Source organism: Sander vitreus, chromosome 11, assembly GCF_031162955.1.
Source record: "Sander vitreus isolate 19-12246 chromosome 11, sanVit1, whole genome shotgun sequence".
Classification (NCBI taxonomy): Eukaryota; Metazoa; Chordata; class Actinopteri; order Perciformes; family Percidae; genus Sander; species Sander vitreus.
Genome location: NC_135865.1, coordinates 6,914,136 through 6,941,227, shown reverse-complemented (window position 1 = coordinate 6,941,227; position 27,092 = coordinate 6,914,136). Strand labels below are relative to the sequence as shown.

Sequence of the window (27,092 nt, the reverse complement as noted above, 5' to 3'; positions counted from 1 at the left end):
AACAGATGTTGGCAAAGTTTCCTTTTGGGGACATCATTTGAAATTGGGAAACATTTGTAGTTGGAAAAAAGGTAATAAATTGCAATATATTGCAGAATATTGCAATGTTTAAAATCACTATAATAAGTATCGTGATGATATCGTATCGTGAGGCCTCTGGTGATTCCCACCCCTAGTATTTGTATGTGCATCGAGGTGCACAGGTCCATGACATGTCTCTGATGGGCACATGGATTTGTCATCTACTGATAATGCATATTGATAATAATGGCTCCTCAGGATGTGCTCATTACAAAAAAGTCTCCAGAGCACACTGATCTATTCACAGCCTTTTATAGTGCAAATGTTTTGACACTACTCTTCTCTTCAACTATGTTTATCCAACTCCAAAAAGGCACAGAGGACATCTAAATAGATACTGTATATATCTTACTGCATCTATCTGTCCAGGAATCTGTGCCCATGCTGAGATGCTGCTGTTTGAAGGGACAGAGCTAAAACTCAACCCCTCCTGTGCTGTGTTCATTACTATGAATCCTGGCTACGCTGGACGCTCTGAGCTACCAGACAATCTCAAGGTACCGTATCAGTTCTATCACTTTCTCAGCCCTTCTTTCTCTTTTAAATATCTATACTGTAAGTTCTGGAACACAAACGTTTGAGGCATATTTATAGACATAATTGATGAGTATGTAGTACAGTGCAAATCTGCATTCTGTGTTTCTCGACTAAAAGTAGTTCAAAATATAGGCCTGTTTTATGCCTGTAACCAAACATTTCTGATGTTCTTTTTTACATCAGGCATGTGTAAAAATGCATAACGGTCTAGAACTACTTCAATTCAAAGATTTTGAAAATGAAGGACTCGTTTTCATTCAGCAAAAGTGTCTCTTTATACCAGGCTCTGTTCAGGACTGTGGCTATGATGGTACCGGACTACGCAATGATCGCAGAGATTGTGCTATACTCGTGCGGCTTTGTGACTGCACGGCCCCTGTCGGTGAAAATTGTAGCCACTTATCGCCTCTGTTCGGAGCAGCTGTCTATGCAGCATCACTACGACTATGGAATGAGGGCTGTCAAGTCTGTGCTTACTGCTGCTGGAAACCTCAAGGTATCTCAACATACATTTTAATATCATACATGAAAATCACTCACTTTTCGGCGAAATCCGCCGTTTTGAAACCAAAATAGGTGACCTACGTGAATCGTGTAGATTCGATGAGAAAGGGGAACAGAAAACTACGAACAGGTGCGCGTGCCAGAAGGGAGTGCGAGTGCATGGAAATATTAGCGCAAAGGGCCTTGCATTACCAGTTTCTTTCTCTGGGAAGGTAGGGGAATACCATTACCTGATTGGTTTACAAGCAGTTTGCTTCGCTCGTGCTGACCAGAGCGTGCACACCAAGGGGTGCAGACCACCATCAGAAGCTGAAAGCACGCCTGGCCTCTGCGATTTACCTGACTGAATTTGGTGAGTGATGGTTTCAATAATTTTAATATTTTCTGGTATATCTAAGTTACCCAGGAGCTCTGTTGACATAGGCTTAGCTAATGTTAGCTACAGCTTGATGAATTGGGTCATTGAACACCGCAAGAGAGAACGCAACGTTAGCCAGCTAAAGCTCCGGTGGAAAATTATTAGCTAACGCTACCATTAACGTTAGCCTAACATTAGCAAGATATTTTTACTAAAGTTAGCTGCTAGCTTGTATAGCTAACAGTAAATCACAATAAAGAAACACTGGTTAATGTTAGTGCTTCTTTCTAAAATCTCTACAACTCGTTTTTCCAGGACGTGCGGACAGCCGTGCAGCTCTTCAGAAGGGAGGATGTGAAGTTCGGGGAGGTGGACAGAACACTATGCAAGAACATCAACTCTGCAGCAGCCACATACAAATGCCAGCAGAAGATGAATCAGAAAGAAAAGCAGCAGCAGCAGCAGAGCAAGTATGGCTCCCAAGCATCTGGCAGTGCTCAGCAGGCCAAGAAACAGACTGCTGAAGAAGAGAAAAGGGCGAGGCTGAGACGTGGCAAAACAGCGAAAGCGGGCCATGGAGACAATGGTGGTCCAGGCAAAGAAGAAAAAATGAGATCTGGTTCTGGGAGTATTACGAACTGTAATGTAAATTGTTATCTTTGCCAATAAAATCTATTAAAATCTGAATTACATAACATTGTATTGGCTGTCAATCATGATGGAAGAGTAGACAAGTTAAGTTACAGCACGTCCACCATCTCTTGTGGGGGTTATGCGTTAAGCCATTTGTGGTGCCCTTACCACATTGTGCCTCATATGCTGTAAATGTCAGACCCAGTGACAGGCTGGCATGAAATGGCTTGCATAATACTTAGTAAGGAAGCCATAATATTTTTGACTCATGGCTGAAGTTAAGGTTCTCCAGCTCTCCCCAGGTTGGCAAAAAATGCATCTCAAAATGCATCAGATTGATGCTTTAAAATATGGAATATTTAAAATGTTCTTCTGGGGAAGCATGCCCCCGGACCCCCCTAGAGGGGTAATATCCTTCTCACCTTTTTCACCCCTGACCCGTTTTCATGATTGTAATATGATGACATGTTTTTGTTCATTCTTATTGTGACAGTTTTAGATTTGAAGTGCTCATATTAAGCTAATTTGGGGGTTAATACTTGTATTTAGAGATTATATCAGAATAGGTTTACATGGTTTAATTTTCACCATATTTTTGGTGTACTGCACATTGCTGCAGCTTCTCTTTTCACCCTGTGTGTTGAGCTCTCTGTTTTAGCTACAGAGTGAGACATCTCACTTCTGTTCCATCTTTGTTGGGAGTTAATACATGTGCAGTAGCTAGGTAAGGACTACTAGCCAGTCAGAAGCAGAGTATGAGGGAGTGCCACGCTAGCAGCTAAGCGAGCATTATAACGTGTGTTACACAGTGACGCACATTCGTCACGGAAGTAAAGGCTGGACTACAATAGAGCTGTTTGGAGCAGTTTGTGAACAGTGTTTTCTGTTGGAGATGGTAAGTCCCTCTGGGGTGGACTTTGGGCTTTTTCACTTATAAACCTATAACGTGCACAAAAAAGATATATAACACAATAAAGGAAAGGGAAAAAGCCAAAAAGCATAATATGAGCACTTATATGCAAATAAATGGTAATTTCTTCCCAGGAAAAAAACATTTTAATAAAGAAGAACAATCTTTAATAATTTAACTAAAAGACAAATGTAAAGAAGAGTCCCTAACTGGGGTGCAACAATTTCTCTACTCTTGCTTAGTCTGTGTTGATGACAGTACTGCTCAGCCAGTTAAAAAAGGCAAACATTCACATAGCTGAGTGTAATGTCTTGCCTCATCTTAAAAATAGATTTGCACGTTTTTACATTTTTAATGCAAAGGGAGGACATTTATTTTAATTAGGGTTTGGTTACATATAATTGGTCATTTTGTGATACTATTTGGATTGTGTGCAGTGCACAATTGGAATTTTCTTCATGTCACTCTACGCAGTAGTAATCTTTCAGACAAACATCACTAACTTCCTTATTTTCCAAACACAATATGACAAACTGTTTTGCAAAATGCAGTGATGTGTGAGAGAGGAAGAAAAGACTTGTCAGTCTGACTTTCAAAGAGAAAGTTATCAACAGGCACCTGCATTTTTTATACACATGGCAGCTATGCCCCTGCTCTGGTGACCTGCACATACATATAATTTCTTTCAGACTCAGCAGGGACACTGAGCCTGTCGCCTTTTTAAAATGTTTCTTTGGTAAAACTGAGTTTCCATTTAGACTCTTACTGCAACTGCTAACTGATTTAGCTTCTTAAATTAATTGGTTGTGATTGTCACGGGGCACAGACAGACTTTACAGTGACACTCTTTATAAACATCCAGAATTCAACTGCTTCTCATTTCATGTATGTTCATTCTTTTTTACTCCTGTTTTCTCTTCTTCTTTTCTCCTCTTGTTGCACTGTAGCTCACTTTTCCAGAAGAGAATGAAGACACCCTGCTGCTGAGATCCATTATTGACGTCAATCTGCCCAAGTTCCTGGACCATGATCTGAAGCTATTTGAGGTGCGATAGAGTGGAGCTCTTCCTATCTTGATTAATGGAGCGATATGGAGTGTTTCATTTGGAGCCATGATGCACAGGGACAATTTAAGCCTGTTTGAGTCAGAACAGGTCACTGGAGTATGTGTGCATGCGTGAGTGAATGGTTTTGTCTGAAAATGTGTGTGTCCATCAACTGTCCTCACCTCACGCTTCTTAACGTGTAAGTGTGTGTGCATGTGGGTACGCATGTGTGTTTCCATTGTATGTTGTTGTAAAACAGCATGTTTGTTCCTTCCTTCCATTCTAAGATTCCTCCCTCACTGTTCCCCAACTACATTGCCTTTCGATTTCAGGGTATCACCTCCGACCTCTTCCCGGGGGTCAAGCTTCCAAAACGAGACTACAGCGTCCTGCTGGAGGCTGTCGAGGAAAACTGCCAACTCATGAACCTTCAACTCACCGATTTCTTTGCTGAGAAAATCCTGCAGATCTTTGAGATGATGATAGTGAGGCATGGTTTCATGCTGGTGGGTGAGCCGTTTGGAGGCAAGACCAACGCCTACCGTGTGCTGGCAGCAGCCCTTCATGATGTCTTTGAAAAGGTATGATGTCCTGTTTAGCTCTCAGGTGGATGCTGTGCTCTTCATCTGTTGACAGTAAGAATTCAGGAAAAAAAAGCTGGAAGGAAGGAATTGTGAATTATATCAACAGAAGTGAAGAAAAGTGGCAAGTTAGACCTCAAGTTTTACGTCAGCTTACTAGGGCTGGGACGATATGCTTTTGTCCCGATTCGATTATTTCACAATACATGGGTGCGATACGATTTATATTTACAATTTCCATTAATGTGATTCTAGAAGTATTGCGATTCAATATTATTGAGGTTTGCGATTTTCTTTTCCTTCTTTAACAAAACAAAAGTTGAATAATACACTTCTACAGACAATATATCATAAGGGACCATTCGGTATTTATGGAATGGACCACCGGAAGAAAATAGGGGAGGGTCATGTCTTTTTATTCTTTGTTGAGGGGAGAGTCACCCAACAGGTTTTTAGTCTAGGGGGGAGGGTCACCCAACTTTTGTATTCATGAAAACAGCTACATTTCAAAGTGGCTTGTTTGGTGCATACTTTTCCATGTAGATCTCAGTCTCGGCCCCCCATCGCTAGCAGATGGGTCTGACCCAACAAAAATCGCAACATGACAGCAACATGAGTTTGGAGTTGCTTTCTTTGAGAATGCAACCCTATAGCTAACTGCGCCACCTGTTGCCAAAGTATCGTCACTGACATGAAGATGGAATATAATGAAGCTGACTAGCTGAAAGGTTTCACGTTGCCTCGAGCTGGAGCAGCCACGGAAAATACTGAGCATCCATGTGTGCCAGACTGTCAGTAGGCTACATTCATTTAAAATTAAACATTGCAGTTGTTGCTAAGTGGAGCGTGTGAGCGCTGATCGCGGTTACCTGTCAGTTAAACTTCTCATCTCCAATCCTATCTGTATTTGTGAGAAGTGGCGCTGTCCTGAGTTGAAAGATAGCCTATGGCCGCTGTGCATTTTCTAAGGTTCTAAAATGCTAAAAATTTTTGACTACTTTTTTTTTAAAGGGCGTGTGCCCGTGAGCACCCACGGAGGAAAACATAAATCGGAAGTGAATTTAGTAATGAAATAGCAGACGAACAATGTATAAAGTTTCCAGTTGTAGTTCCAATGAGACAACCTGTAGGGGGACCGAAGCGGGAAAAGTTCTCTAGTGTTTTAACTCTGAATTTCTGATTGGGCGGGCCAGCTGTCAATATGGGTTATTACCCAGTGTGCTTTGTTGCATGGTCTCAATGTTTTATTGTTTTATTTCATGTCAATACTAGTTTACTAGAGGAGTAACTTAGTATTTGAAGTAATGCAGTAATGCAGGAAGTGTGCATTTAGTTTCCATGCTTATTGTGTTTCCACAACAATGTGAAATCTACTGAAATGGCCACCATAATAGTGGAGTGTGGTGTATAAGATGAGAAAGCAGAGGTTAAGTCGTGTATGTCATGGTTGTATAAAAAAAAGAGGCTATCTGTACATCTTTGCCAAGCGCAAACCAGTACAGAAAGCATCAATATGTTGTTGGAGTGTCATGCCTTTTTTCCCAATCGTTTTGGCGGGTCATAGAGAAATGTATTGCTGGTGAAGGGAGGGTCAAGTCTTTTTTGACTAAAGGTCCCAAAACTCCTCCGGTAGCCCCTTAAATAAATAACGAACAGTCCCTAAGACATTTCTATAAACTGATGGTTTTATAAGAAGAATGCACATCATATGTCAGTCAGTCTGACATTTATTTCATTTGTATAGAAGTACATAACATGGATTGTTTTGCTTATGATGTAGTCACTGTCGGCGATACTGTATAAACAGAAGAATATTTAGGTCAATTTTTGGTAAAATAAATAAATGGGTTGACCTTAGGAGTCCTTAGGTTTGAATCCGACCTGCGGCCCTTTGCTGTGTCTCCTCCCCTCACTCTCTCCCCCTTTCATCTCTATCTATCTAAAAAAAAAAAAAAAATCACAATACATACATTAATCAATGTTTTTTCCCACCCCTACAGCTCACTATATTTCATGATTCCTTACGTGGCAGTAAGTCTTGATCAATAGCTACGTTAAACCACTTTATCTTCTTGGTTGCATTTCCCGTAGTTGTCCTTGAGGTCCAACTTATTTAATATGTTCCTGTCAGGTATTCACCTGGTCAATTTGTCAGACATTTTGCGAGAAAGCATTATTTTCATGTGGTTAACCATGCATTCTTTAATTGTATTGTATTACAATTTTGATGGGGTTTCCAGAGTCCTTGGGACTTGAACTTGCTCCATCAGTAAAAAAAAAGAAAAAATCATATAAACTTTCATGTCAGGTAAAAATATGTTACACTCAGTATCCAAGGCTTATCTGAGCTACATGTTTTTTCCCGAGTAAACACATCCATCCAATTTGTCAAAGCTGTAGTCTTTGTTTAGTAGTTATCGATCTCACAGAGAGGAGCAGAACTAGCTTGTTGTATTTACATGGCTGAGAGGTCTGAGCGGCACCCCACCAAGGAGACAGATGAAGGCCTGCTGATGGAATGCCTGGGAATGCCACATTTATCATCGTCATCCTCGCTGCTGCCCGTCCACTGATCATGTCCAACTCCCCTCCCCTTCTCTCGTTTTTGTTCTTTTTTTTTCAGCAGCTTGCTTTTCTCATTGTTTTTAACTCAAAGTGACACATTGTTTGAAAAGTCATTTGTTGCCGTTTTCGCCTATCTTCCTCAGTTAGCAGAAATCCTGTCACACAGACGATAATCTTCTAAGCAATTCATGAGTCTTGGCGTGGACAAGTTAATGAATTCAGTGGCTCTTCATGCTTACCTTTGCTGCGTCTTTACCTGTGAAGTAAATAATTCTTCTGTGTATTTATATACTGTATATGTATGTGTGTATTGAGTTGACATCTCTTTGTATAATCTGTATGTCTGTCGTGTGCTTGTGGTTGTCACACCAGGGGTTGATGGAGGAGAACCAGGTGCAGATCACAGTTATCAATCCCAAATCCATCACCATGGGCCAGCTGTATGGCCAGTTTGACCCCATCTCTCACGAGTGGTCGGATGGCATCCTTGCCGTCAGCTACAGAGCCTTCGCTTCCTCTCAGGTAAGATGGCTGCTCGTACAGCAGACGTACCACAGTTTAAACAGCTTTTAGGTTGAGACACAAGCAAACAAACACACAGTATAGTGTGTAAAGGAGCATGTCACTGAATCAACATGCTCCTTTACACCCTCATACAGACGACCATGTTCACAATTGGGAGCTGCGCAGGGTTAGTCGCACACCACCTGTTCCTCTTTTGGATACAGGGCACTTGAAATCCAGTATAGTCGCACAATGTGGTCCAATTTTCATATTCATGTAATATTTCATGCTTCACAAACCCTGATATGCACTATATCTGGGTTTTTGCAGCATGGAATATTATATTTAGCAGAGGATGTAACACCTCCCATTGGCTCCCATAGCTTTCCATGTGCCTAATACTGTATATGTTTACAAACAATAGCTTAAAATGTTGACCTTGACCAAAACCATCACTTTATACCCAAATCCTGTTGAGACTGTGGTAAAGTCATTTAATCTTCTCCAAATGAAGGGAAATCATTTCTTCTTGATTTCCCTTGTCTTGAAATGAAATGTAGTTAAAATGATTCAACTGGTACATAAACACAAAGCACAAGTACTGTTGCTATGGTTACCTGTATGAATTTAATACAGACCATTTCACAGTTGTAAACATAGATATTCTAAATGGAAAGTTGATTTCCTGTTGCAGTGTATGTGAATGATATAAACTGACAGGAAGTTAACAAGGGGCCAGGCTGTTGCCTAGCAATGGAATTCCATTAAAAAGGTTGTTCTAAAATGTCTGCACGGTATGTTTTAGGTGCTCAGTTCAAGTATTTTTTAACAATCTCCTGCCAGTCAATCAGGAACAGGGATTTTCTGGTTTAAAACATTCCACTGGGTTTGTTATTGTGTACTCTAGATCCACTTCCAGGATTGCTCCGGTGCTGCAGGAAATTCCGCCGGATGCATGTATTTTTGTTTCCTTTCGTTTTCTTTGTGTTGGAATTTTAAATTCAGTGGATTTAAGAGGACTATTGGTGACTGCTCCTCAGATCTCTGCAGGGTAAATCCAGACAGCTAGCTAGACTATCTGTCCAATCTGAGTTTTCTGTTGCGCAACTATTTTGCAGTGGCTCTGTGTGGAGCTTAGTGCAGGGTGTAACAGGGCAAAGCAGGGCGCCGGGTGTCAGAGTAAAAAATGACAACATTATTTATTATACGTTTATTTGATTCACAGCTGCTATATAGTGTTTTGACCTCGACAACCCAACTGCATTTTACCGCAAACTTGTGACTAGTTCACTTTCTAAAGCAGGCGCAATCGCTTGTTTGCTAAGAGTCGGGTCGGTGATTGTGAATGTGTGATTGTATAAAGGTGTTCACGAGATAGATACCAACCTTTAGTGAACTTGTGAATTCCGTCAGCCGTCTTCTCTCCTTTATGGAGACAGAAGCTGTGTGCACGGTGGGCTCGATGGTGTTTTAAGCCTCCAATGTCGCCTTACAGGCAGCTAACCCTCACCTTAACACTAACATAACTTCTTTGACATAACCATTGCCGCGCTGCCTGGAAGGCGACATTGGGGGCTAAAAACACCAAACACCGCACAGTGGGAGGAGCTGTGTGTGTGTATGTGAGCGAGACACAAGTGACAGAGAGAAGGTGGAGAGCAGGGAAAGGAAATGCAGAAGAACGTGTTTTAAATAGCGTTTAAAAAAAAAAATTAGAACGAAACGCAATGTGCGGCGTCCGGTGTTGATAGTGAGGCGCACCGCCACACATTAGTCTATGTGTGGGAAACACTGATGTCTCAGGCTGTACCACCTGGTGTCATATAGTCTCTCCCCTGTGCTAGCTGCAACAGCCTGGAGTGTGTAAAGTAAGATGTAAACAAGAAGTACCCCAAATCATCTCCAGACTCCATCTGTAACTTGTAAACAAAATAAGACAATCAGCTATAAAACAGAAAATATAGCATCTCTGTTCTCTGCAAAGACAAACTAAATTACCTGATTAATGCAACTTTCTCACAGCGTCTCCCTGCCATTTTTCACCGCAGAAAGCTGCTCCCTGCCTGGCTAAAGCTAATATAGTTAGCCTAAAGAAACAAGGCGTCTGTCCCAACTAACGTTATGGTTCGGAGCCGCGACGCTGGAAAAGTACACTAATCTACAACGGCAGTCTTATCCACCACTCTCTCGCCTGTACTACTGGAACTGACTGGTCCTCTAACTCTTGTGGGTCGCCACCACTCGCCATACTCGTCCTTAGTGCTGCTATCTCTGACTCATTAAAACTGCATACATAGGCAGAGATCGGCTACATAAGCAGCGCGTCAAACAGCTTCACAGCTAAGGCGGGGCTACAGATTAGGTGTCCCTAAAGAACCTGCGTATCTAACCGTAGTTCCGCATTACATTAATTAATTTGCACGCAAGTTTTATTTATTTTTATACCGTGTATTCTCCGTGTAAATTCATGAACCGAACCGTGACGCCCGTACCGTTTCGGTTTAATATGAATACATGTACCGTTCCACCCCTAGTAAACATAGGGCACAACTACAACGTTTATTTACTTAAGCAGCACAACTACAACATTTATTTACTTATGCATGTATATCTGCATGTATTTCAAAATGTAGGCCAGGTATTTACTTAAAACATACTTAACATTAGAGTCATATTGACACAAAAAATCATTTACAGCAGAAAGCACCATTTTAAGGACACTGTAATTGCACTGCTTTGCAAATACTAAGAACCTTCTTCATCACAAACCTGATGGTGCAGTACTTGATCCACATGGATCCACTTGCTGCCCCTCTGGCTGTTCCTCTCTCTGTCCCTGTATGTTTTCTTCCTCCTCACCCTCTTCTTCATGCTCCTCACCCTCTTCTTCATCCTCCTCACTCTCTGGAATTTCCCTCTCTGTGTCAGAGCCCTCGCTTTCATCACATGCCCTCTCTCCAACCTCCACCGACTCCTCTGGCTCTCCCTCATCCTATTTCTCAACTCTCTCAATACCTTGATTTGTTTCTCTCACTGCTGTTTTTCTCACTTTTTTGTTTACTGGGGCAAAAAAGGACGCTATGTCCCTTACTCGTTCGTTTCATAAAAAACGTAGGGGCATGCATTACATTTCGTTGCCTCACCATCCCTCCCTACTTAACACGGGCAGATAGCCTTATTACTTAACTCAAATGTATTTGTTATCGCAATGCAACAGCCAAGACGGATGAAGTTACGTGGTTAACATCACAACATTGTGTAGACCTAGCAAGGATGAGTTTGCTTAAATATGATTACGTTTCTAAACGTATCGAGACCAGACATTTTCAAACTTGATTTCGTTATCAGTGTGAGGAACAAAAGTAACACGGTTATGTGCAAGAACAACAAGTCACTTACGAGATGAAATCATTTTGCTTACCTTTGACTCTTGCAACAAGAGAAATCATAGTTCCTCTCTCCAAGAGTAGTTGCTGAGCTCTCATTCACCGAGCAGCACCACATGTGACAGGCAGCTGGCTACAGTGCTTGGGTGCGTCGCTCTAATTTACCCGTGTAGAACGTTGTGTCGCATTAGTTACCGCTTTTGGCGCTCACGTGTTTGGAATGATTCGTAACATTTTTATAATTGTAACGAGTAACGATGCAGCACATAAAAAATGTATCAGAATCAAAGTATTAAACTCATCGAAAATATGTACTGAATTAAAAGTGGAAGTAGGAGAAAAAAATAATACTCCAGTAGAGTACAGATACAGCCTTTTAGTACTTAAGTACAGTAGTGAAGTAGTTCTACTTCATTACTATACATCTCTGGCAATATACTCATATGTTTTATGTTATATGGAGATGTGAAACTAGAAGATCAGACTTAGTGGCATTATCATCTCCTCAGTCTCAGTTTAGGAGTTTCGGATGGATCATTGTACAATAGGCATGACATTCCAATTAATTTCAAGCTGGTAGAGAGAGAGGCTGCGGTGACAGGTAAACAAAAGAAACATTCTGCTGTCTTGTTAAATTTAGATCTTTAATGCACACACATGGGCAGATGATTTACAGATGTCAGTGCATTGAGGCATGCCATAATGGAAAATCATTTGTTTGCCCTACTCTCAAATTGTTTCCAAATGAACATGTCATTTAAAAAATTGGCTTGGTATATAAAGTTGTCATTTTACAAATTGTTTTTTTTTGTGTCAATGAATAAGGAGGGTATGGGGGTGGTTATGAAAGGCGAGGCAGTATACTGATGAAGATAGAAAAACGAGAACAAGGCTTTTTTTAATTCAGTTTGAAAAAAAGTCATTTTCCTCTCTTGGTAAAAGTCTTTCTTTGTTTTGCTCTTTTTTTCTGCATCACATTTTACTAAACTAATTTTTGTGTGCTAATCTGGATTCAGCAGCAGTGTAGTGTATAAAAGTCTCTGCATACATAATACGATTTTTCCCCCCAGTGCCAAGCTCTTTCTCTCTCCGTCAGATCATTACATTACATACTCACTTTCCTCACCAGCACCAGATGGCCCCAGCCCAGGCATCTTCCATTTGTTTATATTACAACAAATCAATTTAAAGTACAGCTCTTGCCAGCCCATTTAACTGGAGAATTGAACCTTGTTGTCAACCTCCATTATGACAGTGTAGATGTTAATTTCATTCATTAAGCAAACATTCTTCGCTTAGATTATAATGTAGGCCTACAGGAGTTCTTTCATGACCTTGAAAGTATGCACAGGGATTTCCGTTAGTGGGGAATAGATTAATACAGACAGTATATGCATATGATTGAAGGATACAGGCACTGTCTTTATAAACCAAGTGGTAGAACAGGAGCTCTTTTCCTGCACTTTTAAGCTCATCTTCTAAACTCTAAAGCCCCATGAATACTTAAGAAATAATATAATAATAAGAAATTCTAATAAGAAATTCTGTACATTTTAGCACTGCAGGGGCAAAACAAATACTCCCCAGGGTTTAAAGGTTTATCTATCTATCTATCCATCCATCCATCCATCCATCCATCTGACTGTTTGTGCCTCCTTACATCCATACATCCCTCCTTCCATCTGTCAAAGGCCAGTAGTGTGGTCTATATTGTGATCGATTTAATTGTGCTATAAATAAAAATGTTGAGTTGTAAGAAATCCTATTTCTGTCTTCTCTCAGAGTCCCGACAGAAAGTGGCTTATCTTTGACGGCCCAGTGGATGCCGTGTGGATCGAGAACATGAACACAGTGCTCGATGACAACAAGAAGCTGTGTCTGATGAGCGGTGAGATCATTCAGATGTCACCACAAATGAGCCTCATCTTTGAGCCCATGGACCTGGAGGTGGCATCGCCAGCCACGGTGAGAAGCATCTTTACTTTGATTAAGGGTTTCATGACAGCAAATCCTGCTTTTCCATTTTGTTGCACTTTCCATTCTCTGGATATAGTTGAGAAAAGAATGATCACTTACTGTTGTTATTTAGAAAGGTACAATTTGTGTACACAGATGGTAGTTTTCTCACCGTAACATTGTGCAACACTGGTTCTGACCATATTTTGGAATATATTCCATCACTCCCTCCACATCATTTCATCATCCTTCCAATTACACAAAAGCTTTTGCTCATGATGCCCTTCATGCCTGTCTTCATTACACACACACTCTAGTATTCATCTCAGTGTCTGCTCTACCCAAACAGTGTAAAGTTTGTCAAAAAGAAACAAACTGTACAAACTATTTCTGGGTTTTATCGATTACATCCTTGGCTCAGTATTTTCAGATCACATTTAGTCTTTGCTTAATCTTCATTAAAGTGTCAGATGGGTGTAATGAATGCTATTAAGCTCAGACAGTCACAAGGAAGTACTCTATTTGAAAGTCAGTTAGTTCACTTACTGCTTTTTTTTTTGATTGACTGTAATTTAAAAATATCTTAATGCATTTAGCCATTCCACGACTTCATATCCTGCCTTTTATCCCGCTGTTTTGTCTTCTTTCATACCCAATTGAGGCAATGTAACATGCAAATTGGCAATAGATTCATTTCATTTTGTTAAATTTCCCCAATTTTCTCTGATTTTGGAATGTCCAGTTACCTTTGCAGTACAGTTATTGTCACTGCTTCCTCTGCTGTTGGCTTGGGTTAAGTGCAGACAGTCATGTGCTAAGCCTGTAGTGTCACCAGCTACTTCTTTTTACAAGCCAATGATGACTTTCACCAGAAGGGCATAACACTTGGGGTGTACATGCTATTCAGCCCCCCAGTTGTGCAGGTATTTTTGCAGGCGTTTCAAAGGAAATATCCAGCATAGCCTCTTAAATAAATGCAGTCATTCATCAAACTTTACTAACAAAGACATCACACACACCTCTCCATTGCTTTTTAATGAACTGCAATCAATGTAAAGATCTAATGTTTTTTTTGTAATTGTACCTGTCCATAGGGTTATTTGTTATGAGGCAGTAACAAAGGCTTGATTGCAATACATAGATGCCTTGAGAGAATACCTTTGCATCTCCCTGGCTCTACTTTTTTATTATGCAGACATGTATTTGTGATTCTCTATAGCCTGGCATCTGTTCCTTTCATCACGCTGAATGCAGAGGCATCACCATCACAGTGAACGCCTCTGCACTTTGTGCAGGATCAATTTTGTGCACTGTAGATCTCTCTTTCCCTTTTTTCTCTTCATTTTTCATCTCTTACTCTCTTTGTCTATGAAAGTTATTTTTCTCCCTTTATGTACTATCTTAAAACATTACTTTTCTTTTTTTCTTCTCCTATCATATCTGCACATCTCTTAGCTACAGCTCATACATTATGCCTTCACCCATCTCTGCTCATCTTTCTTCTTTGTTCTAACTTTTTCTGCACTCTTTCCTGAAGCTATTCCTTGAGTGAGACTTGGAGCTATGGGATCTCATCAAAAGCTTCTCTTTAGGAAAAGGTTGTAATATAGTCATCAGGTATTCATTAGACATTGTATCACATATGCAGCACACACCCACCTACAGAATTTACCAGTATAAAGGATATGATGCAGCTATTTGGATGAACTCCATAAATGTTACGATATTCAAACAAATTGGGACAACACCACCTCTAGAATGCTCACCTGCACTGCACTGCATGTCCACATCTAGTTTACAGTATTGCATTCTGGGTACTGGTTGAATTGTTTTGCTCATTAGTATATATACTGCATTAAGAGTACTACTGTTATAAATTGATTGTTTTTATGATAAGTACCACTGGTTTAGATGTGTGTTTTTAGATGTGATATACTGTATGTTTGTGGCAGGTGTCTCGCTGTGGTATGATCTACATGGAGCCTCATATGCTTGGCTGGCGGCCCCTTATGCTGTCCTGGCTCAATACCCTGCCCGCCACAGTCAATGCAGCGCACAAAGACCTCATCACTGCCCTTTTCGACCGCATACTGCCAGCCTGCCTACAGCTCATTCGAAAGGCCACCAAGGTGCTTAACCATCCTCAGGAAATAGTTTATTTTCTAGCTTATATTACTCAAAGGGAATTTTTCATCTACAAAAATGCCAAAATATAACATTGATATACATGTATTTTTCCCCATATTTTCAAGAAGCAACGTTTTTAGGGTTTTTGAAATAGTTAGTTTTACTTTTCAGTTTCAGTCAGCAGTGTTTATTCAACTAAACTACTACTACTTTTTATTGACTTCTGAGTCCTGTAGTGTATTCTGACATCACAGTTTTAATGTGTATTGTTTCTTTTTGCTTTCAGGAGCTGTCCCCAACCTCTGACGCCAATCTAGTCAAGTCCCTGATGAATCTGATGGACTGTATGATGGATGAGTTTCATGACCAAGCAAAGATCAAGAGCATGAATGAAAAAGATATTTGCTCCTGGTTGGAGGTTTGTGTACACACCCACTACTACTACTGCTACTAATTATATAGTACATACAGTATATAGTATAGCTACTATTATTATAGTATCAAATAACACAAATAAGATATTAATTGAATATGTAAACCCACAAGTGGCTACAGCATCATAAAACAACCATTATGTTTTATTGGACAGCATTGTTGAGTTACTGTAGGCCCACAATCCTACACAAAGTTTTTACAGTGCAGGCCTGTGTCCTGGAAGCAGTCCACCACATACAATATCTACTTCCCACTCTCACTAGTCTTAGCACAACTATGCCTCTGTTTCATCTGAGTGTTAAACATCTACTTGCATGATGCAACATACAGCTTTCTCTTGCCAAATTAGTCAATATGATACTACACAGTACAAAAAAACAGTCAAACCACACCACCAAGAGCTTAGAAACGCCAAGTCGACATCCAAGACCTCCAAGACAAACTGATGTGTCACTTCACATTTTCACTTCTTCTTTTAAGGGGACCTATCATGCTTTTCCTCATTTTCTGTCATATCAAAAATGTTACAAAGTCAGATGTTCATATTAAACAGTTACGTTACAGTCATCCCCTTCTGCAATGACGCATGGTACAGAGAAGCCCAGAGCATAGATGCGAAATAGCAAAGAAACGCTGGCCAATCAGAGCAGACTGGGCTTTTTCAGGAGGGGGCTTAAAGAGACTGCTACAACAGAGCATCTCAGACAGAGGGTGAATACAGGTGCAGCGGCCATGGGCAGAGAAAAATGTTTGTTTTTTGTTGTTTTTTTAACATTAAAGCATGTAAACATGTTCTATTAGAAACACACAATACATATATGAATCTGAAATCTGAAAATGAGCGTAAGGTAAGAGTGTAATAAGGTCCCCTTTAAAAAGTTGCACTTGAACACACTACAAAGACTTCAGCTGACCAAGCACATATGTTCTGTGCTTAGGTGAGAGGAAATAACTTGTAAGTAGTATGTCTTTGTACTCCAAATAACATTGCAGTGAGGCAAGTAAAACAAACTAGCCAATTTTCATGTCACTGTGAATCTGAATAAACAGGTTTGTTGTATTCTTAGGATACAAATTGAGAATATGCCTGATAAAAAAATTGCAAATGGCACTGTCAAGTTTTGTTATGTCTGTTATTGAGATTCTACACCTGTGGTTTTGCTTGTGGAAGCAGTTTGCTAAGCTGAATAGCAAGAGAAAACAGGCAGTCAGTGAAAGAAGGCAGCTCTCTATCATGATGGGGACTTACAAGTCAATGGTGCCAGATACACTGCAAAATTACAGGGGACGATGGCCATGCATGACCCAAATGTGGCTTACAGGCTATCATTGCAACAGGTTGACAGACCAATAACGCCAATTCTACCCTTACCTCATATAGAAGTTAGGACCCTTTCTAACTTCGATTTTCCCCACTTACTAGTTCCCAAAATGTGCGAATGCCTAATTCACAAACAGCCTAGCTGGAGCAAATGCTCCAACAAATTTCATGAAATTGTCATATTGTTAGTACTAATATTTGAAAGGGAAAATTGGATACATCCCTACTATGTGTAGCTTGATTGTGTTATTTTCGGCTTAAGTCAGACTGCTGTTACCTCTGCATTCTTACATCAAAACAATGAGTGAACAAAAGAGTTCACAGCTGTGAACTGTAAAACAAAAAAATGAACCTTGGCATTGGCCATTGTGGTACCCGTTGCATTGCTCCATAAACACACATCCAATGATTTCTTTTAGCAAACAGTAAACTCAGATACAGAATACACCAAAGAGTCTGCCTTTTTCCTTTTACACATACTCTGCCTCCACACAGGCCCACAAAGAGTGGAAAAGTTTCAGCAGATGAGCCCTTTCCTCTGCCCCCTGCCTGAGTTCCAATTGATTTTTTTGCCTCTGTCTTTTGAAAGCACTGCTATTATCCCCCTGTGGCACGCTGCACTGATGAATGCCTTTCAACCCTCTCTCCCATGTTTCTCAGCCAGTCATTATCAAAGTGTTGAATTAATCAGCCTTTTAACAGCATGAGCTATCATGAGGCTTAGCAGCCTCATGATAGGCCATTTCCAATTCCTACACTATTCCTGCTGTTTTTTCCCACAACAAAGACATCTCTCCTCTGTGGATTCAGTTGTTTGCCTCATGAAGTGATATGTACATTGGTTCAGACATTTACATGTACATTTTAATCAATTCAATCATTCCAAACCTTGTCTGCAATGAGATTTTTGACTGCAAACCCTATCTCTGCTCAGGGATTTTTGATGTTTGACTTTTGTTTTAGTGTGCGAGTATCTATTTACATATTTACATATATTTCCCTACAAACACCATCTTGAACATGATTTTGTTCATTTTGGGTTACGGTTTAACAAATAAGTACCGTAGAAAAATGATAAAACAATACGAAATACAAAAAAAATGTGTTTGTGGATTTAAGTTGGATTTTGAAGGACTGGCACTTAAGAGGGATCTTTTTCACCATTGCCTTCATGTTCTAATTGATACCCATTATATACACAAATAATAAAAGTGATGGTTGTCCTTTCCTTTTACACAGGGCATCTTTGTGTTCTGCCTGGTGTGGTCAGTGGGTGCTAGCTGTGACGATTCAGGCCAGGTAAAGTTTGATGCTGTGGTCAGGGAGGTACTGGGTGGCCCTTTAAGTGATGATACCCGTGCCTGCCACGGCCTTCTGGCCACTGTCGAGGCGCCACCTAAACAGCTCACAGTGCCTCTGCCCAATGAGGGAACAGTCTACCAATATCGCTTCATTAAAGAGGTAGGGCTGCTTCTGATTTTCTTCTTTTTTTTTTTTTTTTTACTTGAGTGAGGTCTGAAAAACACTGTGAAATGTGTGACTTAATTCTTTATGAGCTGCTTATGGAAAAAGCTTGGAGAAGTTTGAATTGTGGTTTACATATTAGGAGTTAAGAATGGCACCAAAACCAAGCATATTTCTGTCACAGTAAAGAATACAAATAGTTATACTATAAAGTAGTTTTGTTTGGACCATCATTACCACAATAACTGACAACAAAGACACGAGACAGACCCCTCTACATGCTACATCAAGCACTTGAGGAATAGAAGAATGACATACCTGTATATCTCTTTCTTTTCTTCAGACGGTAGAGAATTTTTTTCTCTTTGTGTGACCTTTATAAAGTGTCGTGCTTCTGTCTCTGTTCCATGGCTCTACCTGCCTGGAATTTGCTGCCAGTACATCTTTTATACAATATTAATCATGGAGAATGGTGAAAAAGCAAAGTTTTCACAGCAAAGAAAAATAAACCACAAAGTCCAGTTCCTGCATACAAGCTGATTTGAGATATTCTTCTTTATAAATCTTCTTTAAGGTGTTCATAGAAAACAATTCAAATTTATCCCTTCAAAGGTTTTAAGAGACGAAGAAATGTGTGGTACATCTGAACTGTATGACATTTTTGTAGTTAATTTACAATGTATGTAGTGATATTGCATACAAGATAGTTTGGGCCCAGATAATTGTGACAGAAAAGTTTCATATCGGCTCATTGTTTAAGCACTTAACGTAACAAAGAAGTCTGCTATTATTAAATTATATATTATTATTATTATTTTTATCTGGTCTGCCCCATGGACTATATGGATTTGATTATTGTTATATTTGTAGGCTATATAAATCAATAAGTAAATTCTGAACACAAGGAAATGGTTGTCTACGATTAGAGACCTTTTATGTACAAACATCTGTATTGTTTATGTCTGACAAGATAGACAAATCAATTATGTGCTCCATGTTGTCATATGTTCTTACCTATAGTCGGAGACTAGATATTATGTGTCCAATGTTAGATGGTCCCCTTGGTTATTTTGGTTAAGTGGGAGCACAATGGTCTTTAATATCTCTTAACCTTTTTTTTAAATTCATATTTTTTTTTTCATAAATACTCTTTAGGGCCCGGGCAGGTGGGAGCTGTGGACAGATGAGCTAAAGTCCTCTCCCCCGCTATGCAAAGACATGCAGTTCAATGAGATCATTGTGCCCACTGAGAACACGGTACGCTACACGGCACTGATGGAGCTCCTCGTCACCCACCAGAAGCCCACTATATTCATTGGCCCCACTGGTACTGGCAAGAGTGTCTACATTACAGTGAGTTGTTTGCTACATGTTTTTTTTATATTAATGTAAAGCTTGGAAAAGGTATTTTGCGTTGAGCAGAAAGGAATTTGAGATAAGAATGATGCAGATGCACCACCATCTCCAGCAGATTTTATTAGCAGTAGCAACTTAACATTCATTTTGTGGAGTGACCAAACAGAAAAATAAAACTGTGAAGTTGATTTCCCGATCCTGATCAGCGACTCATAGCCACATGCTATCACAACCACATAAAAAAAGTCACAAAAAATGAAAATCTGACAGTCAGCCGGGCCAGCCCGCGGACCATCAGAGTGCTGAGAGGTGAAGACAGTAATTATTGAAATAGTACTCTGTTGAGTTTTCTTGTAAATAAGTGGATGTTTACATTCAGTGTGTCTCACTAAAATGCATCTCCTTCCTCATTAAGCAGACATTTGTTTTGTTTACATGTACTGTATATTTGGACAGCTAGCTGTTAGCGCCTTTACCACCACAAACTGTTGATCAATGGAATAGCATGAAATCATCGGCAGGAATGGGAATTGAGCCGTCTGCATGCTAATGCATGTGAGTCCTTGTGCATGTGCACAAGATACCAACGAAACTGGGAGCCATTAATCAAAACATTGCCCTTTTGTGCTACAAGTGGGTAATATGCATATGCTAATATGGTCCACTTCAATTTACTTTGTTTACAGTGGAATACAAGTTGTACACTTGCTTGTTTCTCTGCCTGACTAGTTTGAAAGTGGCAAAGTCTTAAAACGTAATACACAGAATTGTTGATACCTATAGACACCCTTTTTTAAAGGGGCTGTACTCAACATTCAGAACAGTTAACACATTTTTGCTATGTAAAGATATAGTGGAGTAATGGTGTCCTGAGCAGTGAATGAAGTCACACTCCCTCTGTGTGTGTCGTATTCTGAGCTTCTTTGTTGTTGTCTGTTTTGTTAGCCGGTCAGGCCGTACATGCATTTTATTGCATGAGTGCTTTGTGCATCGGTTTCAGACGCCGAGGGCCATGACAAAGTGTCGGTATTTGACAAGTTGGGGAACTGTCTATGAGAGCCCCAGCTCCAGCCTTGGGAAACTGGAGCAAGTGCCCTGCACATACAAATCATTTGAAGGCAAGACAGCTACAGACACCAGGTGTGAAACCGCCACCTTGGAGAAATACTGAGTATCTCTCAGCAGACCTTCAGCTATTTATATCAAGGACTAATCCCCCCTCCTTCCCTTTGCTTCATTAGTTCAGCCATTAGTGTGTTCAAACTTGAGACTCTGGGGTGAATAGAGATCATCTCACTAGGGAGCCTGCCTTGTTCTCCACTCTTCTGCCTGTCTGCGTGGTGGAGCAGCTCTATCCCATGCCGCAACCAGCAGACCATGGCTGAAGCCCAAATCTGGCAGGAGTGATAAAGGAGCAACAGGACTCAGACCATAATAGAATGACTTGCATGGTGCCGGCACTAGTACAATCAGACAGCTGTACACAAACCTCCTTCACCTGCCCAATTCTACTCTGGAGTGAGACAGAGAGGACAGAGAGAAGCTGTGCTGCTGGTTTATAATTTAGATAAGAGGATGATGATGCATCTTGGCTGCAGCCTGTGATCATCCACATCACAAATCCCCTGTAATTATGCAGGTCGTTACTCACATGATTTTACAAGTATGTGGAAGAGCACTGTATGCATTCTTCTACACATGGGCACAGGGGAAGCTAGAGCATGTGTTCTGAACACACATGGTACATAATAAAAGTACCATGAAAATTAGATCATCCACGACTACTTTTTCACCTATGTTCTGACCTGTTCATATTAACAGGGAAGGCCATTTGTCCAAAAGGGCATTTTATCGAAATGGCCTTTCATGAAAGCCTCTTTTAGCTTTTAGTAAAACGCCCTTTGGTAAACCCTCATGTAAAATCAAAAATTCATTGCTTTTACCCTTTTGACCTGCAGAACATTACTTTAGATTGTGTCCTGAGAGTGCAACTAATTCCCTACTTCATTTCAAAGTCATTTTCATGGTTTAACTGCGATCCACTTTTTATCTAATGAAATGCTCACTAAATGCCACATTTAATTAGATTACAAAGCTTATCACAACCATTTTCCAGGATCAAACATTTTCAACCAAATGAGCACTTTTTTAAAGCATGCAATTATCAACCAAGTTCGTACCTTTATTACATTTATTCGTTGAATTGAGTTCATGACATTCCCAGCTCTTCATATGTCACTTGAGGTGATCCGAATATCCAATACACATGTACCGCAACAGATTTGTACACTTCATTAGTAAACCCTTAACAAACAATGTAGTTATCCCGTTGTTTGTCAAACAGTACTTATTTTCAAAATGTCACTTTTCCAGATAATAGCTCTTATTGTTTGTTGCCATTTTGTATTATTGTGTTGTACGCATGTAGATATTCACGGTGATGATATACAATAAACTTCCATACAATGAGATTTGATGATAATCTGTGTTTATATTTCCAATATCTGTTGCTCAGGACTTTCTATTGAATCGGCTGCAGAAGGATGTCTACTGCCCATTATTTGTCAACTTTTCAGCCCAGACCACAGCTGCCCAGACCCAAAACATTATTATGTCCAAGCTAGATAAGCGACGCAAAGGACTGTTTGGCCCTCCATTGGGAAAGAAAATGGTACAGACTCTTATGCTCATATGATATTTTATGTTGCTATGACTTGTTTAGCTGTTTTCCATCAGTGAAGTGAGTCACTAAAATGTGGGCAGTTGTAAAGATTTGTAGTCTTTTTATAATATTTTATTTTGAAACGCATCTTTAAAAATGTTGCGTCTAAACAACACAAAAAAGTGTAGTTTTAAATATCAAATACATTGTGGTTTTATCCGTATTTAATCTTATTTCAAGTAATGTTATATCTCATCAGGTAATATTTGTGGATGATGTGAACATGCCAGCCCGGGAGGTTTATGGTGCCCAGCCCCCTGTGGAGCTGCTGCGCCAGTGGCTGGACCACTGGAACTGGTATGACTTGAAGGACTGCTCCATGATCAGTTTGGTGGATATCCAGGTCATGTGTGCCATGGGACCACCTGGTGAGTAGCTGTGGTACCCTAAAGATAATTAGAAGCGTATTGTTACAGCAATAACCACAATAACAACAAAGCCCTAGATTGGTCGACAAAATGCAGATCGTTAAGTGAATACTTTTTCCCCATCTGTCGCTAAACTGCTGCTGAAGTGCTGTTGAGTCAGTGTCACAAACTAGCTGCTGTTTTGTGGAGTTCCTCACTGCCTTAAGGTGCTTACAAATAGCAAGTGTTTACCACCTCCACCTCCCTTACCAGTGTAAACACAAAAGCGTCTCTGTTCACTGAGGCTGCTGGCTGCGACAGCTGCAAGAGAGAGACGATGGGTGCCTCACTCAGGTGCCCACACAGTATTTGCTCCTGATACCTGTACTGACAGTTGTTTAGATGTTCTAAGTTGCTGCTTAGTCTGTCTCTGGCAACCACTAAACCCACACCAGGGAAACAATGGAGGAGCCCTCAAGTATTCGGAATTATATTACACCTATTCAGTGATTATAGAGCTTATAGACTTAAACTGCCTTACTGTGTTTATGATATTAGTTGGCTAAAATAATATATCAATGTAAATGTGTTGATGTTAACTTGTATCTCAAACATCAGTAACTGTTGACTGTAAGCACTCCACAGAAAACATCCCCTCAGTGGACTCTATTGACTCAGATTGCCTAGTCATGATGAGTTGTGCAAGTTGTTTACACCCTGAAACATAACTGCTTCCCCTGTTTCTGTGTGCTTAGTCACTAGGGGGGGACATACTGTAGATCCAGAAAAACTTGCACAAATGTTGAATGAAATGAGATTACATGTTAAATGGTATTACATCACTTAGAGCATGAGAAGAATATGGCTCATGTGTATGTCATGTGTGACTATAGCTATGGATGTTAGGTCATCTTTTAATACATTTATGCTCTGAAACAATAATAACAATGTATTGAACAAATAGTAAAATAAGCCTAAAAAACTAGGTACTGGGTAGCAGAAGCACTCAGTTGAACCAGACCTATCAGAAGTTTTATCTCTGTCAAAGATTACAGTTTTTCCTCTTTTTTTGCCCTGCTTGTTTAGGCGGAGGGCGGAACCCCATCACACCTCGGTACCTACGCCACTTCAACATGATTACCATTAATGATTTTGATGAGAAGACCATGTATACAATCTTCTCCAGGATCTCAGACTGGCATTTCAACATACGGTAACTACATAGCATGGGTATTTTTGTAAGGTGCCTTTCCCTAAAATGTCCCCAATTTTTAGGAATCAGTTTAGGAATCTTCATAATTAAATCTTTTACATGTAATCCACTGAGCTACTCTAGCAGCTTGACCCATTTAACCTACAATGTATTCAAACCCTGGGGTAGTGTCCCACCACTTTAAGCAACAGAATGAATTGTAAATAATTACTAGCCAAAGATCATTTAGCAGCTTGAACTGCAATATTGCACCTTAAGTTGGGAGGACACATGTTATTTATACATCTGTTTCAATAATTAGAGCATTAAAGGTGTTCTTTTTCCTCCTCTCTTAGTACACTGCCACATTGTTTACATCAGAGACCACAAGTCATAAAGCAATCAAATCTGTTGGAAAGCTTTCAAATATACCCAACTACTTCTGCAAACATCATTATCAATTCACATCAAAATAGCAATTTCCCACTTTGACAGTGCGCTTTTTTTGGAAATACATTGTTAATGCTAATGATAAAAGAAAGATCCATAATCATAGATATTTCATGTATTCATTTTCTAAGGGTTTTGTTATAGCTGCAGTTGGTCATATTTGCTCAAACTGTCACTTTATCCTGACAGTACTACATAAATCTGATAATCTGTGGAAAAAAACGAATAAAGTTCCTCTGCCTCCTCCTGGTGCTCCTAATGGCATGAGGAAAACAACCTACCAGAGCCGAGGAGTCTCTCACGCAGTGTCAATGACTGCTCATGAACTCCGATCAAACTGTCAAACTGTTTTCCTTCAGGCGCAGTGGAAACTTCCAAATGCCATTACGAGCACCAGGAGGGGAAAGAGGAACATGATTTATTTTCACAGATAATCTGTTTCATGTACAACTGTCAGGATATAGTGACAGTTTCAACAAATATATATATAATATAATATGACAAAACATATTTTTATGAATGTTATCTACTGAACCTTAAATAAAATAAAATATTACAACATTAATAATTAATTATTCAATTTCCTAACTAAACTGTAGGGAATAATCTTAATGGGATCTGAACAATGAATCAACCATTCCATCCACAGGTTTTCTTTCCCCAAGCCTTTTGCAGCTCTGACCTCTCAGATCGTTAAAAGTACCATGTCAGTGTACCAGGAGGCCACCAAGAACCTGCTACCAACCCCCACAAAGTCCCATTACTTGTTCAATCTGCGGGATGTCTCCCGGGTCATCCAGGGCATCTGCCTGTCACGGCCAGAGACTGCAAATGAACTATCTGTCATCAAACGGCTCTGGGTGCATGAGGTAATGTTGTAAACAACAAACTTGTAAACAACAAACTGAAGAAAATACCTCTGCATGTTTAGGTTACTTTAGTTATGTAACTAAAGTAACCTAAACATGCGGATAAAATATCATGAAATACAAAAAGTGAAAAAAGATATAGCTGCAGTCAGTGATGGATTAATCAAGTCACTATTCTCTGGACTCGTGACTCGACTTGGACTCACACACTGATGACTTGAACTCGGACTCAAGGATTTATGAAATCGGACTTGAGCATTCGGGTAATAGGACTCGGAAGTTGGATGAAGTTTCTGACTACTTTTCTGTGTAATAGGCAGTGATGGAGTACTTGAGCCCTGGACTCGAGTCACTATTCCCTGGACTTGTGACTCGACTAAGACTCAAACTCAGGTAATGGCGTTTCGATTCAGACTTGACTCGGACTCAAACACTGGAGACTCAAGACTTGACTTGGAATCGACATGTGGTGACTCGACTGAAACACTGGCTGCCGTCAAGCTAGTCCAAATCCTTGACGTTCCACTTCCGGGATTGCTCCGTTGCCGCCAGAAAATCCACCAGATTTCACTCATTTAGGCTGGATATCCGTTGCCTTGGGCTTTCTTTGTGTTGGCATTTTAAACTCTGGTCGATATATGACGACTATGGTTAACCTTTTCTCAGATCTCTGCAGGGTAAATCCAGTCAGCTAGCTAGACTATCTGTCCAATCTGAGTTTTCTGTTGCAAGACTAAAACAACTTTTAAACATACACTCCTCCAGCACGCTTTGGAGGAGGGTCTGGCAAAGCGAGACTACCGTCAAGCCAACCTAGCCTGTTGTATAGCCCATTGTATTCCTTTAAACCTCCCTGTGTTGCCATCTCTTCAAAGCTTTCTACCTCTAATCTGGCTTTCACATATTCTTTGCCTCATTGGTCCTCAGGTTCTGAGGGTATACTATGATCGACTGGTTCAGGACACAGATCGGTCCTGGCTTGTAGGCCATTTACAGGTGGTGTCTCAGAGTCACATGAAGGAAGACTTCCATCAGCTCTTCCAGCATCTGGACCAGGACAAAGACGGAAAGGTCACTGAGGATGACCTGCGCAGCCTCATGTTCTGCGACTTTCATGACCCTAAGGGCGAGGACCGCAACTACCGCGAGGTGCACAACCTCGACCAGCTCCGACAGGTGGTGGAGTCACACCTGGAGGAGTACAACAACATCAGCAAAGCGCCCATGAATCTAGTGCTCTTCCGCTTTGCCATCGAACACGTGTGCCGCATTTCCCGCATCCTCAAGCAGCCAAGTGGTCACGCCCTGCTGGTGGGCGTGGGCGGGAGCGGCCGCCAGTCTCTCACCCGGTTGGCTGCCTACATGGCAGAGGCAGAACTTTTCCAAGTGGAAATCTCCAAGACCTACGGACCCACGGAATGGCATGATGACCTGAAGATTATCATGAGGAAGTCCACACAGGGTGAAGCTCATGGTGTTTTCCTCTTCACTGACACTCAAATCAAAATGGAGTCATTCCTAGAGGATATTGGCAACCTGCTCAACACTGGTGAGGTAAAGTAGATACTGTAGGTGGAGTGATGGATGAGTTGAGGTAGATAACGTACTGATGGGAAGCGATTGATGGTTTGGATGAAGTAAAGATTGCTGTGGATAGATTGAGAGATGGATAAACACATGATTATTTAAATACAGTAGATGTGTATAGATAGAAAGGGTGTTCTATGTTACAAAGCCTGTACCCAAAC

At 40.4% G+C, this 27,092-nt stretch overlaps 1 protein-coding gene across 1 annotated transcript in view; it reads left to right on the top strand.

Moving 5' to 3' along the window:
• Positions 1-27,092, top strand: part of dnah7 (dynein, axonemal, heavy chain 7) — an 89,343-nt gene that overhangs the window by 32,528 nt on the left and 29,723 nt on the right. Inside the window, exons 27-41 of the mRNA XM_078263231.1 lie at positions 451-578; positions 902-1,114; positions 3,971-4,069; positions 4,402-4,650; positions 7,588-7,737; positions 12,888-13,070; positions 15,014-15,190; positions 15,475-15,606; positions 18,184-18,405; positions 19,564-19,761; positions 22,280-22,435; positions 22,686-22,854; positions 23,920-24,046; positions 25,125-25,344; positions 26,272-26,898. Coding sequence (XP_078119357.1) covers positions 451-578; positions 902-1,114; positions 3,971-4,069; positions 4,402-4,650; positions 7,588-7,737; positions 12,888-13,070; positions 15,014-15,190; positions 15,475-15,606; positions 18,184-18,405; positions 19,564-19,761; positions 22,280-22,435; positions 22,686-22,854; positions 23,920-24,046; positions 25,125-25,344; positions 26,272-26,898 — 3,050 coding nt within the window. The remainder of the gene's footprint in view (positions 1-450; positions 579-901; positions 1,115-3,970; positions 4,070-4,401; positions 4,651-7,587; positions 7,738-12,887; positions 13,071-15,013; positions 15,191-15,474; positions 15,607-18,183; positions 18,406-19,563; positions 19,762-22,279; positions 22,436-22,685; positions 22,855-23,919; positions 24,047-25,124; positions 25,345-26,271; positions 26,899-27,092) is intronic.